We start from the raw sequence: 16,252 nt of genomic DNA, 5'->3' as shown, positions 1-16,252 counted from the left end.
CTTTGTATCTAGCTTTCACACCCATAGGTTAGCTCAAGGTTCCTCATACACTTCTCCCTCATTTGATTCATTCACGGAGATGTTGATACTTGAGCAATCTAAGTTAACCACGATGGGGATTCTCAAATCTTCAAAGTCACAAGCTTTGGTGGCTAACAAAGGGAATCAAAGTAATCAAAGAAAAGGCAAGAATCAAAAGCAACCTAAGTCTAAACCACAATAAGATGGAGCACAATCTTCCTCTCCACAACAAGGTGATTCACCATTCTCACCTAAGAGGAAATCATATAAGGATAATCATTTTTTGGATATTGCAAGAAGTCAGGACATGATGAACAACATTGTTATAAGAAGGATATTGATGAGTTCAAGAATCTTCTTGAGAAGAATAGAATCAACCTACCTTCTAGAATGTCTACATCGGCTTCTTCTTCTAAGGATAAAGGAAAGGATCACTCTTTTGGGATAGATAAAGGAAAGGGACAAGCTCTTTGTGCTACTACAAGTCATGATTCAGGGAGATGGCTTCTAGATTCAGGGGCTTCTCATCATATGGCATCTTCGCATTCTATGTTTTCTACATTTGAGCCTTGCCACATGCCGCAGATTTTGATGGGCAATCATACATACATGGATGTGATTGGGAAAGGATCAATTGCCATTGGGGATAACTCCTTCAATGATGTGTTGTGTGTACCCCACTTGACAAATAATCTTCTTTCCATCCATCAGATCACACATGGGGCAACTAGGAAAACTGTGGAGTTTACACCTGATTCAATTATCATTAGAGACTTGGAGAGTGGAGCTATCATTGCGACTAGGGTGGTTGATCATGCATCTCGGTTGTACTCTTTTTTAGATTTTGGTCCTATTGATAAGGTTGGTTCTTCCTATGTTGATGATTCAGATTTTGAGGAGAAATTTGAGCATTTGAACTTGGGGATTCTCACATGTGAACCCGTTCTTGATCCTTCCATTTCATCTCCTTCTATTGATATCACACCACCTATTGCACCTGATGATGCAGTTAGTGTGACAGTTTTGCCTTCTTACAATTCAGTGCAGCAAGATATTTCATGTCTTCCAGCTTTAGTTGATTGGGATGCCTACTTGACAAACATTGTAGGTTTGTTTGTGGACTCCTACATTGTAGATTTGGGAGATACCATTGATGACATTCATCTTCTCTTTGATGAAGATGATCCTTATTTGATTATTGTGAGGGATCACTCTGACCCTCTTGTGCATTCTCTACATGATCAATCTTTAGAGGTTGACATGATTGTGGATATTTTTGTACAACACTTGGAGGAGGTCTCTTTATCTTTTGAGGAGACATATGAGTCTTTGGATATTGTTCTACATTCATCTCCACTAGATCTTAGAGTGCCTTTTTCAGCATTGTGGCACAATTTACCACCTTTGGAGGGGGTACCTTTCAGTATTGACATGGGGACACTTGAGCAGTTTTCAGAGATTCCTTTCATCATGAGTATTTTTGCTTCATTTTCCCTTCATGGTTGGGGAGACTTTTTGGATCCACCTTTGGTTTTGTTTCTTCCTAAGGGGAGGAATGTTGTTCGACATTCATGGAGCAGTTTCTTCATTCACCTTCGAGCTTCTATCATTGGTGCATATTCCACATTGAGGAGGGGATTCCTAGTCTCTCTTCTTCTTCTCTCATATGGGGGGGACTTTTTCCTCACATGGGGTTTTGTCCTTCACATACGTCTATGAGAGTTCTTTGTATCTAGTTTTCATCTCTCTTTTGGGGGAGGGTTTTTTTCCATTGGATTTTTCTCTCTTTCCCCCGATTTGTGAGAGATTTTCTTGCATTGGTTTTCATGCATTTGCATTTGCACATGGGTACTTGGCATGGCCTCATAGCCGGAACCCATTTTGCATTTCTTAGTTGCATTGTAGACTTAAGTGCATTCCCCTAAGTTGCACTTAAGGGGGCGTGTTGGTGTAAATAATTATTCATCATGGATATTATTACACTTTACTTAAGTTTACGTAGGATAATGCATTTCATAGTAGTTTGGGTATGAGACACTTGGGTGTTTGTGCCACATTGGGATAGCGTGTGTAGGATAATTTCCACCTTTTGTGGACTTATCTTGTTGTTACACTCCACATTCAGTGGGTGATCCACCTCATGTGGACTATTATATTGTTTCTCCTACCTACCCACACCTATTTCCTACCTACCCTTGTTTCTTATTGAGCCATGTCATGTTTGTGTGCTCACATATCCATATAGCCTTGCCTATATAAGCAGGCTCATTATCATTGTATGTAACGACCGATTGATGATCCAGTTGATTAGTATTTTCATCTTGATAGAATACAGTTTATTTCTATCATCTATTTTATTTTCTCTATTTGTGCTTTCCATTGCCTCTTGATCTTGGTAAAATCTCACAAATCTCTTATCCCAATGCCTTAAAATGCATAAAATCTCCTCAAAATATAGAATGGTTGCATGCACAAAAATATCTTCCATGCATAGGTACCTACACCTAAAAAAGGCTGAAATTAGCATAAAATTTATTGTATTTAACTCTTACAACATCACATGTCATCATAAATTAGTGCATAATAAGATTTGTCATAACCTATCATAATCTAAAATGAAAATGACACATGGCACCAACATGACATTATAGTGTGGTCTACTAAGGGGGACAACAATATGCATAGTTAATTCTTGCATGTCATTTAAGTCATCTCCATGTAAGATGTCATCTCAAGTGATGGGTCCCACAAAATGAGATGACATTAGTGGGCATAAAAATAAAAATAATAATTAATTAATCAATGAATTAAATGCTAAGAATTGAAAAGGTTGAGACACCTTAATCTAAATAGCTTACACATATATGAGAAAGGAGTGGAGTTATAGGTAGGCTCACACATGTGGGAGCATGAGAAAGGTGGGGACACATGTCAAGCAATGAAAAGTTTAGACCTTGATCCATGTGAGGATATTTGATGGCCATATCCAAAAGTTAGAAGATTGGGGTGAGGTAAAATTAAAAATTAGAAAAGAAATTATGGTATTTTATTTAAAATAATTAATTAATTAGGTAAGTTGGTGAAATGAAAGACTATGGTTATTGATTTTATTGAATTTACGAAAAAGAATTAAATTAACTACATGAATGGTAATTAATTAAGAAATCCATTACTAATTATGATGATATTAAGCAACACGATTTTGAAATAATTTAAATATTTATTAATTTAATTAAATAATAAATAAATATTAACATATAAAAATAATAATTACCTGAAATTCCTTTAATGTGATGTGACTTTTGATCTACAAGGATGGCCAAATGTGAAGCTTTATTAGGGTATGTTTTTATTTTTTTAATAATATATTCTTTTGAATGAATATGAAATACTTCATTTATATGATTTATTGTGATGTGAGAAGATTTAAGTTTCATAATAAACATAGTATAATTTATTATTTGTCAAAAATATTCATTTAATTTATATTTTTTAATTATAGAACTAATATCTAAATAATACAAAATAAATTCTATCAATGTAAATGTCTTTAATACATCTATTTGAAAATAGATAAAAATTTATTTAATATATTCACTTAAATATAACAAATATAATATGGATACTTCATAGAATAATATCTTGCCTATTTTATATGTGACCAAGGAGTGGGGTGAGTAAGCATGCTAAGGAGGGTGGAGACATATGTCAAGTAATCAAGTAATGACAAGTTTAAATTTTGATTCATGTGAGGATATTGGATGGTCATGATGTGGAAGATTGGTCTTGAGGTGGAATTAAAATTAAAAGAAAAGCTAATGGGACTTAATTAATCTCAATTAATCAATTCATTTGTACTTAATTAATTAATCAACTTGGAGGAATTAAAGATAATAGTTGATTTATTTAAGCTTAGGAAAAAGATGAAAATGAATTGGATGAAGGATAATTAAATTATTTAATTAATTATGAGAATATGAAATAATAGTGAATTGTGAAAATAGTTAATTAAATGATTATTTATTTCATTAATTAATAGAGAAATAATGAATTGAAAATGGTGGTGAATCTTGGGTATCTCCAATAATAATTTTTAAAACTTTTTGATTCACCTTAGACTTCTTTAATATGATGTGACTTTTCATTTATAATGTCTCATAGATGTAGAGTTTTACTTGGATGCTTTTTCTTTTGTAATTTTTTTGATAAATGTTAAATATTAAAATAAATATAATATACTATATTTGATATCAAAAAAATATTTATATAATTAATATTTTAATATTACATTATAAATATTATCAACATAAAAATCTTAAATAAACCTACTTAAAAATATGTATAATATTATTTAACATACCCACTTGAATATTGTCAATTGCATGTCTATTCTTTAAATAAATATATTGAAGACACCTAGTTAAAGCTGTCAGGTAGTGAAAAAGAACTAGTACACAGAATAGTCAAGTCATAATTGGTCACGGCAACAAAGTGACAAAACGTGTCCTTTTGTATAGCCGGCTACCCTATGTAGGTGAAGATACTGTGATAAATTATTCAGCAGATCCATGTTTGCTTCTATGATCGCATATGCCGGGAATTGATTCAATTTAGTCCATTGGAATTAAGTGCTTTGGCAGTCACGGTCTACTTTTTTTCCCCTGTTTTCTGACGTTCTTAACAGCCATAGTGATAATATATACCATATAGGTAGAAAACTTGGACGAAATGGTCATCCTAATTTGACTGTAATCCTTTTAACCGCAGAATGTTACTTGCTTATCTTGTTGCCTTAACAGTAAAATGTTTAGGCTTATATATGAGTCATATGGAGCTCCAAAGATGAGAAAGAAGAGGCTTCAGTGATGGCCTATCAATGTGCTTCTGGAAAGGAGTGTCTGTGGTGGGTTGAGAAGTATCTGAAGGACTGTGTGTGTGGAGTGAAAGATTATGTTTCTGTTGGTTTGGGGCTTATTGGGTTGTTGAGCTGGGCAGTTGCAGAAGTGCCTCAGATTCTTACCAACTTTAAGAATGGATCCACAGAGGGTGTTTCCCTTGGCTTTATCATGACATGGGTTGTGGGGTAATCTATCAGTCAAACCCTTTAAATTAAGATCTCCCATTTCTATTTTCCTTTTGATTTCAGCTCTGCTTTCTCATAGGACTGTTCTGAACCATGGGTTTATCTTCTTCTAGTAGATAAAGTTCTTGAATACTACTAAATGCATTTTTCCAATAGATCTCTTTCTCTCTCCATATCTATAGGATCATGAACCTACTTTTCCTTTTTAATGTGTATCAGGAACTCGTTCAATCTTATTGGGTGCTGGCTGGAGCCAGCAACTGTAAGTCTTCCCGTGCCCTGCAACCAGAAAGTCGAGATTGGTAGAATTATATTGTCTTAAATTTGGGTTTCAAAAAGAGTACAGTGCTATCATGTCGTTATTAAGTTCCCCTGCTATTGATTAATTAGGCCACCGTATTTATTATATGTTATTATCTTTCTGATAAGTTCCTATAAAGGGACTGTGGGTTTATCTCAGAAGAAAGAGAAGGTGATGTACATGAAGGCAACATTTTGTGACATGCTACAAAATTGGAATAATATGGAACTCAAACTTTATAGATGCCAAAGGCATCTTTATCTTATCTGTATTTTTGCTGTACATATCCTTCTCTCGTTTAGGAGATGAGTAAAACCATCTTTGCTTGACAATAAAACCTACGTGGCAGTCTAGTAAGTATGTGAATTCACAGATGGATATTTGATAGAAATAAATTGCCATAAATAGTATCTGTAATGAGGTTAAACATATAGGTAATTAATCTAGAGATCAAATCTCAATATTCTCTTTATTCACGTCTAGTTTATAAAAGCTACATGCTTTCGACTGGGGTTAAACGTCAAGTATGTTTCTCAATATTCTCCATATCCACATGTCTTATTTTTCCTTGCTACAGGTTTTGGGCAGGGCTTGAACTTCATGTCTGTTTCATGAACAAACCCAAATCCATATTTTACTGAACTAATTTGAAAAAGCACTATCTGTTGAAATTTTCTAGCATTTGTTGATTTCAAGTTTCACATTATATTGCAGCAGTCTCCTCTGTATTTACTATTAAAATTGTTATTCATCTAAAATATATTTTGACTTCTGATCTCAGATTATTAGTCTTTGATCTGATCACTCATTAACAATCCTTTCTATTCATTTGCAGCTACCCACACAGCTCTATACGGCCGTGGTAAGACCTATTTTACTTTAAGCCGTTCTTTCTATTGATCGAAGAATTCTCTCAAAGTCTAGTCCTAAATTTTTTCTGCATGTTAGCTGTTTTTTTCATATATATTTATATTCATCATCTGCTGCAGCTGTATACAACTATGACCTTGATTCTAGCCTGCCAAATCATATATTATGATCATTTCAGCAAGTGGTGGAAAATGAAGAAAGGGACAATTCAATACCAGGTTGTAATATTGACATATTTGATCCACTTCAAAAATTCCATGGTTTTCAGATTAATGTCAATGATATTAGATCTTTGGCTAAAGCATGATGTGTCTTTGTAATGTCTGGATATTTAACAGATTCAAGCAAAGGAAGTGTTGAAATATGAGCAAACTAATAACAAAAAGGCAGAGTATGTGAATGTGCCACAGAGCACAAACAATTTATTAGAAACTTCCAAGACAAACACACCCATATCAAGTTTACCTATATCTACAGCCTCTTCTCAGCAGATGGCTAACACAGGGAGGGAGCTATTTTACACGTAATACATTTGTGTTTCCTTCATTATATGTTCTTTTAAGTCAATCAGATCTTATAAATCAAACCTTGCTTAATGGTTACTGTTTGGTTTTTCAGGTCTGCAAGATCTCTATCAAGCAGTCACACTCCTACTCCTGGTTCATATCTGCTACGCTCCCGTGGATCTGTTAGAAGTGGTCAAGGCTACATGTCAAATCAGTCATCAGTAGAGGAGGGACTACTCAGTAATCTTGTATCTCCAAGTTCCAGAAAGTCCAACACCATACTTCGCTCTGTAAGTTTTTTTTTACATATTGCAACAATTATGATTGACTTTTAATTGATTAAGTGCTTGCAGCAATTACCATAATGATTTTTTCTTTATGCATTCATGTGTTCAGGTGGCTTCAACAATATTGTTTGTTGGTGGGATAAACTATTTGCAGTTACCCACTTACAACAACATAACTTCATTCTCTTACTCTTCACTGTCAGAAAATAGATCTGCTATCCTAATAATAGGAAGGAAACTTTTGCAGGTAAACCAATAAACATAGTCTATGTGGGCATTACTGGTTTTCTAATTATTCACAAAATTATCTTCCCTTCGAGTATTTATGGTGTTAATTTGAACATAGGGAACGGAAGGCAGTCCATTTGGGCTGCAAGAGAACTCATCAAGCCCATTAGGAACTTGGTTGGGATGGCTTATGGCTGCTATCTATATGGGTGCAAGATTTCCACAAATCAGTTTAAATGTTAGTTCTTATCAGTTACATTTCTAAGGTCCAATGTTTATATTCTTGGAATTTTTTTGGTTCAATATATAGTCTTCTATTGCACAAGCTAACCATATAATTGATGTTAAATGTTGCTTGCAGATAAGGAGAGGGACAGTGCAGGTATGCTTAGCCTTCAGACTCATTGATGATTGACTTTGAATGTGGTTTGCAGGGATAAAATTAACCATTGTCTTTTCATTATGTTATCAGGGGCTGAATCCACTGATGTTCATATTTGCTCTAATAGGGAATACAACCTATGTGGGAAGGTATAAAGCTAGATTTTTTAAGCTTTTTTCTGCTATCTTCTTTCAAGAGCTATTATGATGGCTGAGGATATTAACATACCACATGTTCCATTTGCTTGTTATGTTGTTATGTTTAGTATACTTGTAAGGACTCTAGATTGGAAACTACTAAAGCCAAATATGCCATGGCTTGTGGATGCTGCAGTATGTGTACTATTGGACTTCTTTGTATCCTTTAACACAGATGATATTATTTTGTTTCTTTATTGGTCTATACTCAGCTCAGTTATATGATTTGGATTTGAACAATTTGAATAGAAACTTATTATATTCAAGCTTGGTACAAGGTTGTAACTTTTTATGAACAAAAGGAAGTTATGCTTAACCAAATATGATAGATTATGGCCCAGTTCGCTTTTTACAAGCTGAAATCAATCAAAAATTACGAAGACGGAGATCTACTACCTTAAGTATTTTCAGGCCATTCTCATTGCATTGGATAGTGACAATTGTGTATGGTTTAAAAGAATGAGGTGTTTGTTGGACACAAGGCATCTCCAAACAGTGAAGGCCCACCCTAGCGCACTCCAAGTTCGATTAGCCATTCCTCACAACTCTAATGTTTATATGTGTTCCATAATGGGGATATGTACGTACCCAGACAAACAGTTGGAAGGACTTATGATAATTCATCCGTTTCAATTGGACGTGGCCTATTTATTGGCAACTCCCAAGTGGAGGATGGATGTATCTAGAAGATATGTAACCTTTTATTGTTGTACTATCTTTGAATAAAAGACTAAAAATGAGTTTTAAACTTCTCTATGTCTATCTTTATAATTTGATATCTCCTAAAGATCACGGCTGAATCTTGGTGTATCATTTTCATTTTTGAAATTTATTAGTGTAATTTTATTAATAATTTATTTATAAATAGATTTATTAAATATATGTTTGATTAATTATATAAATTCATTTTCGGTATAAATAAAGATGTTGATTTGAAAGTTTATTAAAAAGTTTTAATACAATGACAAATCTATCTGTACTAACTAAACCTCAATTCAGGTTTAACTCTTCTAAATTAAATTTAAGAGAGTTTAAACTCTCTTTTGATTGATCTCACAAACTAATTGCAGTCAAGTATAAGTAAAGATACTGATTCGGACATGCAAATGATTCCTAACTCACAACCAAATGCAACACCCAAGATAAAGTAAAGGGTTACCAAACAGCGATAAAAACATAATATATTAATAGTCGAGATTAATCTTTGGAGGAGTCGATGGTAAGCATTAAAAATGGTACTTTAGAGTATTCATAAGGGATCAGCAACTCCTGTGGCATGGTATCATGGTCATTTCACATATTCAAAGACTGATTAAGGATTTTACATTAGAAAGGTGATGTCAATAAATACTGAATTAAGGAAAAAAATTAATAATATATTATTTAATTTAATAAAAAGGCTAAAATTTGTTGATAGAGATTTATTCATGCAATTATGAAGGAAATGGTCAAATCATCAGATTATTGATAATGTGTCAATTTTAACAAGAAAAAATAATTTAATATAATTTAATTAAAAAAAAGAAGAAAACTAATGAGATAAACATAAATTTATAAATATAAATAATGAAAACAATAAAAAACAAGACAAAGATCAAGGTCAAATTGAAAATCTGACAGCTTACATATCTTTACTCACTTAATTCCAAAAACAATAAATTTAACATCAAATGATGTTTACTCATCCCTGATTAAAAAAAAAAAAGCTGACGCATGACCATGAAGATGAACATTGAATGTTTCAAAATCATCAATGCATACATAAAGTGAAGACTTTTTAGGCGATCGAGATAATTCTGCACATTTTAAACAATTTTCTGGCTTTTTAAAAATGGATTGACTACCAACTACCCTTTGGCGTGTATGAAGTGACAGCAGTGTTGGGTAAGTTGTCACGTTAATGGCTGACAAGTTGCAGATTCAAGTTGATAATCGAGATTTCTTTAGAATGTGAGGCTTAAGCTAATCGTGCAAGTACAACAAATGCATTGAACACTTAATTAGTCAATAACCAATCTCTCTATTGGAGACAAAAGCCAGCCTTAAATCAATTGTCTCTATTATAAATACTGTCGCATATAAAAACATTCGTTTACGCGGCTAACCATTTGGGAATGAAAATATGCCATATCGTAAATCAATGTCTGATTTGTTGGTTGTTTGCAAAAATGGTTCTCAGCCGTATTAGAGACATGAAAATATTTTAAAGGTTTTATTATTAACACTTAAAAAAAAATAGAATCTTTTTTATCTTAATTATTTTGGATCAATGTAGTATGAGTTGATTAGTTAATTTCTTTATGAAAGATACATACTCTATGCTTAAGCTAAACTTAGGTATTTAATAATATTCATTATCCCTTTTGGGTTGCTCATATTAAAGGTTGCACGCCTTTAGGGTTGCTAATATCCTTTGTATTTGTATTTATTCATTTTAATTGATTCTCTTTCTAAATGATAATATTTTTCTTCAATATCATTATTGCGTTTTTATCTTATTTTTCTTTAGGTGCTCTTGGGATCTATGAAGTTGTATTTTCTCAACTTGTTCATGGTATTAGAGCCTACATCCGCTGCTACTTATTCTTGAATTTTTTAGAAGATTTTTGGAGGTTAAGATTTTAATTTTTATAAAGTTTTTTTTATTGGATCTGGGGTAGCTAATTTGTTTCTAATCATTTTGGGCTCAAACGGACCTCACCGTTGAGCCAAAATGCCCCAAAACCCCCCATTTCCATATAAAACTTGTCAAATTTTGACAAATTTGGGTTCTGGACATTTTTTCATTGGCATGCTTTACAAGGCACAAAAATCCATACGACTACACTTGCAAATGTGTCAGAAAATTTTTGTCTGAAAAAAATATATATATTTTTTACTTTCTTTATGCCCTAAAAGTGGGGTTTTTTTTCTTTTGGCCGTAACTTGATCATACGGAGGCACTTTTTCAAAAAATTTATATCATCGAAAAACTCTTTTCGAGCTCTCTTCAGATCAAGAGATTTTATCTTCTGATTTTTCTTTTTTGATGTTGTTTTTTGCTATTAAAGCTAGAAGTTCATTTTTGCACTCTGAGAGACATAACTTGAGCATCGAAACTCTGTTTTTCCTAAAGTTCTATGCATTTTCCAGTAATATGAGTTTTATTACTAAATTTTGATGCAGGTACATTTTATTCAGTTTTCTTTTCTTTTCAACACTCTAGTGAATATATTGGATGTTTCAAGTCCTGGGATCTCTTTCTTTGAGTAGGATGTCTTGTCTTTGGTTGTTTTTTATGTATTTCTAGCCTTATATCTCTTCTGATCATTGTAGACATTTTTTTTGTAAGCATTTTCTTTATGAAAACACGCTGAGATAAAGTGCCACTATGCATTGTATAGTTGGGATCTTGCACATCTTGTGCCTTATTGTACATGCACTACATTATAAAGTGTCATGGGGGGGTTGATGTTTGCCTTTGTTTTTCATCTACCTTTGTTATGTGAGTGTTCCTTCCACGATATTAGCCTAATGATATGTGTCAAGTGAGTGTTCCTTCCAGAACTCTATGTATTTTCTCTGCACCTTCAATGTTCCTAGTCGTTCGTCATGCAGTTCTTGTTGGCCGTCCTTTTCAGTGTACCCATCCCTTACCCTTGTCCGCATTATGGGGGGGTTTCTCCTATTGTTCTAATGCTTCCTTGGTTTGTTAGATCAGCTCTTCAGGCTTTGGTGTTTTATGTCATTTGTACCTCCGAGTTCAGTTATTTGTCTTTGTTTGCCATCTAATTTGAGTAGTGTTATTTTAGGAAATTCATGTTGATTACAGTCTTCTCTACATGATCATCTTCTATTTCAGTGGAGGTTCTTCAGATAAATAGTTATTCTTTGATAGTGTTTGCAATTTTTTCATGCTTCATTGATTCTCTTGTATTCCATCTCTTTTTGGAGTAGAGTTTTTTTTGCACGTGGTTTTCTCTATTGCTTCAGTTAATAGAGATTTGGTTGTGATTGGGTACCTCATTAGGCTTTGTTGTCGAGACAAAAATTATTTTCCTTTTTCATGTAGTTGCATTTTGCTTTCATGCATTTAGATTTTTAGCTACTTCCTAAGTTCATATTAAGGGGGGGTCTTATAGTTATCTTGTATTAGCTAATAACTATTTATTTAATTATTAGTCTATTATAATCTACGCTTAAGCTAAACTTAGGTATTTAATAATATTGTTGGTATTTAATAATTATTCTAATTATTAAATACACCTTATCCCTTAGGGTTTCTCATATTTAGGGTTGCGCGCCTTTAGGGTTGCTAATATCCTATTATAAGAATTGTATTGTACTTTTTCTTTTTAATTGATTCCCTCTCTAAATGATAATATTTTTCTTCAGAGTCACTATTGTGTTTTTGTCTCCAATCTTCTCTTGTGACAAGTATTTTTCTTGCACATGCTCTTGGGATCTCTAAAGTTGTATTTTCTCAACTTCTTCAATAATGATGGCATGTGGCATTTAGATCTTGCAAAAAACATTATATAGAATTAAGAAAATACTTTTATCAATTACGAATTTAGCATGGGATAAGTTTCATTTTTTTCAAATGAGGGAATGCCATCTCTATCTCCTCTGGAAGTTGAAGATTATGAAGAACTCTATTTAGTAGTTGCGATGCTCGTATGATATTTTACACAGGCACACATCTATTTAGAGAATTAGGTAACTCTTTATTGATTCCTTATTTTGATAAAATGCATTTGCATTATGATAGAGTTTTCCAATTCTATCACAATTTGAGTTAGGAAAAATGGATTCTATTATTAAATTCAGTACTTATATAATATATAAGATATCAAAATAGATAATGAATTTGAATATCATGTAAAACATGGTTATATTGTAGGTCAAATGTAAAACAATAAGATAAAAGACAATTAAAGGATGGATTAAATAACTTAAGACTATATAGTAGCAAAAAAGAGAAACATGAAACAATAAAGAAACAAGCATGTAATGAGAAAGACCAGAAAAATTAAAAGAATTAGTGAGGCTAGCTAGATAGTTTTATAAGATAAACTTTAAGCCTATGTGACTTGGGTTAGTTATGTAAAAACATTTTGGAGTCCAGTCTGATAATGAAAAGACCACCACTAGAAAGTGATTTGAGCCAAATTTACAATGATATCTCGTTTGCCCAATTTCGACACCCTATGCTCAAATTATAGCGAAAGGAATAATAGGCTACATTTAGCTAGGTGACAACATGCAAAATACAACACTTGTATTTTCATTTCTACAAAAATGCTCACTTTCTACAAAATGCAACAAATACTAATTGGGGTTGTTGAAACCCCTATTGTGAAAATGATTGGGCCTCAAGATTCTTTTTCTGGAGATAATGCTTTGGCCATTAATTCTTGTGGCCTTTCTGATAAAGCCAAGAAAATAGGGATTTCTAATTTTGGTGGTCTTTCTCATAAATCCAAGCTAGTAGGGTTTTTGAGTCTATGGTTGTTGTCTTTCTATCAAAGAGTAATGATGTGCTGGTGGCATGACATGGCAGTGCAAATGAAAGAGGGTGGGATTTTTGTCAAGGGCAAGAAAGCTAAGTTCTCTAAGCCCTCTTTTGATGTGACTCTTCGTTCCCGCAAGAGTAGCTCTTAAATATAAATCATGATGGTTCTTGTTTGGGCGTTGGTTTTCAACTGGCTCTAAGCTATTCTTTCTTAAGTATTGTGTGAATGGCTGCAAGTTGTTCTTTTTGTAGTCTTTTTTCCTTGGTTGTCTAGACTTTCAGGTTGGACAACTTTCTAGTTCCATATTCGATATCTTTTTAAAATATGATTGTAAAGGGTTTTGGGTCCCTTCAAAATTTGATTTTCCCTTAATCAAAAACAAATACTCAAATAGTATTTTGGGTGAAGAACCCGACTCATAAACCATTTTTCCAAAAAAATTGCAAAAACAAAGTTATTGTTGAATATTAATTATTTCCTTTTTCTCATGGTACTTTTTAGCTCTTTTTTATCTTTTTTTTAAAATAAATTATCATGACTCTTAGCAAACCAAAAGTGATCTCAAGAACCCAAAAATTATTTTTTCTCTAAGATGAATTGATTTTTCTCCTAAAGGGAAAATCTCTTAAAAATTAGATAGGAACTTAGAAAATTTGGGGCTCGAATACCATGTTGATGTTATTTTTTCAACCCCACAAGCCCATGAGATGGCCCTAAGGAAAACACCTATCACATCTCAAGAGAAGAAGCCACGATTAATGCTATGAAACATTGAGGGAGAATTGATCCAAAGAGGAACATAATAGTTAGATTAACCTATAATGAAATTGGATAGTTTACTATGAATAAATGACATTCTTTTATAACCTAGAAAATGAGTAAGATAATATGAAGTTAGGAAACTATAACTATTTCAAATAAATAAATACTAGCCTAGATAAGTGAACTTAATCTATTATTTGCCTAGCCTAATAAAAGATAAAAAGCACCTAAGTTTAGCTTAAGTGAATAAAGTGATTTAAGATACCATTTTCTTAAAATAGTTACATAATGTTCTAATTACTTGAACATGATATATATAAATGAAAGACTTTGGACACAAAGATATACTTTTTTGTTTTAGTTATCTAGGTAAAAAAAAATTAAAATTAAACTAGTGGATAGGGCCAATCCCCTTTTCATTCAGAAAATAAACATATACATCAGGTTACATGATGTAAGGTAGACCATATTGTCAACTATCTGATTAATTCATGAGTCTTCCTTTCCACGATGCCCTTCCCCAAAATGGCCTAGTTTGAAATATAAACATTTAACACTGTTATTATCAACCTAATCTCTATTGATATCATTTGTACTTATATTTTATTTGTCTCTGGTGTGAGAAATAAGGAGCATATTTAGTGGTTCTTCTCACTTTAGCCTTTTATTTTTCTTCTCTTTCACAATTTTTTAGCCTTCTTCCATGATTGTAGCTTCCTTATGACCCTTCATTACGGCTTCTTGCGAATCTTGCTCCTTCTCAGGAATATAAGATATTTATGTGTGTACATTTCCTACATGTTTATTGGCTCAACTTCTCTTGAGGCCATCATATTTGCACTATGATAATATCTCAATTTTGAGACAAGGGGAGATACATTATTAGGGTCTTTTGATCCTACTGAACACTCATCAACAATAGCCCTATTCCCCCCTCCATCAATTCCTCCCTTTTAAAGTATCTTTTGAATCTATTTCCTACTACCTTTCAATAGTTACCTCACCTAAATCACTCTTTGAAGCTATAGAGCTTTTCTCAACCACATAGAGCTTTGGATCTTCCTCCTTCCACCATGAAGCCTGTTTTGAATATTACTTTTGGCTCATTGGGCAGACATACGACCTATTTGGAAGCACCATCTACATCTAAACTAAAAACCTTCATAATATACAAGTTGCACCTAGCATCCATTAATAGATTTCAAACAAAACTTTGCAAGGGCCTCCATTGTGTCCATTTCTATAAGAATACGAGCATAGGTGGTATGAAGGAAATTAAGATAATCCTCATCATCTCCCAAAATTTTTCCTAACCTGTTTCCAATAGCTTCAAAACAAGATTCAATCCAAAAATGCAATTGTAAGTTGGGGAGTTTTACCCATATTGGTATCTTCTCAAAGGATTCAATAGCCAGGTTGAAGGTAGGATGTCACAGTTTCAGCGGGATATTTATCTTCCTAACTCTATTGATACTCTAGCAATACCTTCCTTATGTCCTATGCACTATTAAAGAGCACCACAAAGAAACCACGAGCCAGTGAGAATATATATACATGCCCATCCAAAATGGGCCTCCAATATTCTAAAATCCAGTCGTGTAATTCTCTCAAGATTGGCCAAATACCCTTAAACATCTCAATCAATCCCCTTACAAAGAGAAATTTTTTAACTTTTTCTATTTCACACCCAGTCTCTCCATCTAGACATATAGTTGGTTTGGTTTCAAAAGGCGAAATACTCATCTTTCCAATTTCTACTCCAAAATGACCAAATCCCTTTGCTCCTTTATACCCATTGGATCCCTTCCCATCATCGCTATTTTGTTCCATCTTGAGAGATTTCACACCGTTCTGCTCTCTAACTGACTTTTCGTTTCCTTTTGGATTACTATGTACAGAGGTTACATTCCAACACCCGTGTTTTCATTTTGGGGTCTATCAAATTCACCCAAATATAGGGGATACCTAGTTCCTTACCCAAATAACTTCCCTTGTGTTGACCTCTACATATTATCGCATCTAAGAGCATTTCTATCCCAAGATCCATTCAAGCAAGAATTCCTTTGTGTGAGGTAATCCTTCCCATCTCTATCAGCAAATGAGAACTTCCCAAAAGTAGA

The 16,252-nt window shown here is 33.2% G+C and overlaps 1 protein-coding gene across 1 annotated transcript; it reads left to right on the top strand.

The window, feature by feature from the left end:
* The first annotated feature begins 4,854 nt into the window (after positions 1-4,854).
* On the top strand, positions 4,855-8,627 carry LOC131076602 (uncharacterized). Its single transcript, XM_058013867.2, has 12 exons — positions 4,855-5,104; positions 5,324-5,366; positions 6,241-6,267; positions 6,395-6,493; positions 6,614-6,798; positions 6,894-7,071; positions 7,178-7,315; positions 7,415-7,534; positions 7,658-7,678; positions 7,769-7,827; positions 7,944-8,034; positions 8,205-8,627. Exons 1-12 carry the CDS (start codon positions 4,887-4,889, stop codon positions 8,274-8,276), a joined length of 1,251 nt encoding a protein of 416 aa, XP_057869850.2. The 5' UTR covers positions 4,855-4,886; the 3' UTR covers positions 8,277-8,627.
* The last annotated feature ends 7,625 nt before the right edge of the window (positions 8,628-16,252 follow it).

The sequence above is a fragment of the Cryptomeria japonica genome, chromosome 5 (genome assembly GCF_030272615.1).
Source record: "Cryptomeria japonica chromosome 5, Sugi_1.0, whole genome shotgun sequence".
NCBI classification, from domain to species: Eukaryota; Viridiplantae; Streptophyta; class Pinopsida; order Cupressales; family Cupressaceae; genus Cryptomeria; species Cryptomeria japonica.
Note: the sequence above shows the minus strand (reverse complement) of the source record. Positions and strands in the feature narration are given on the sequence as shown.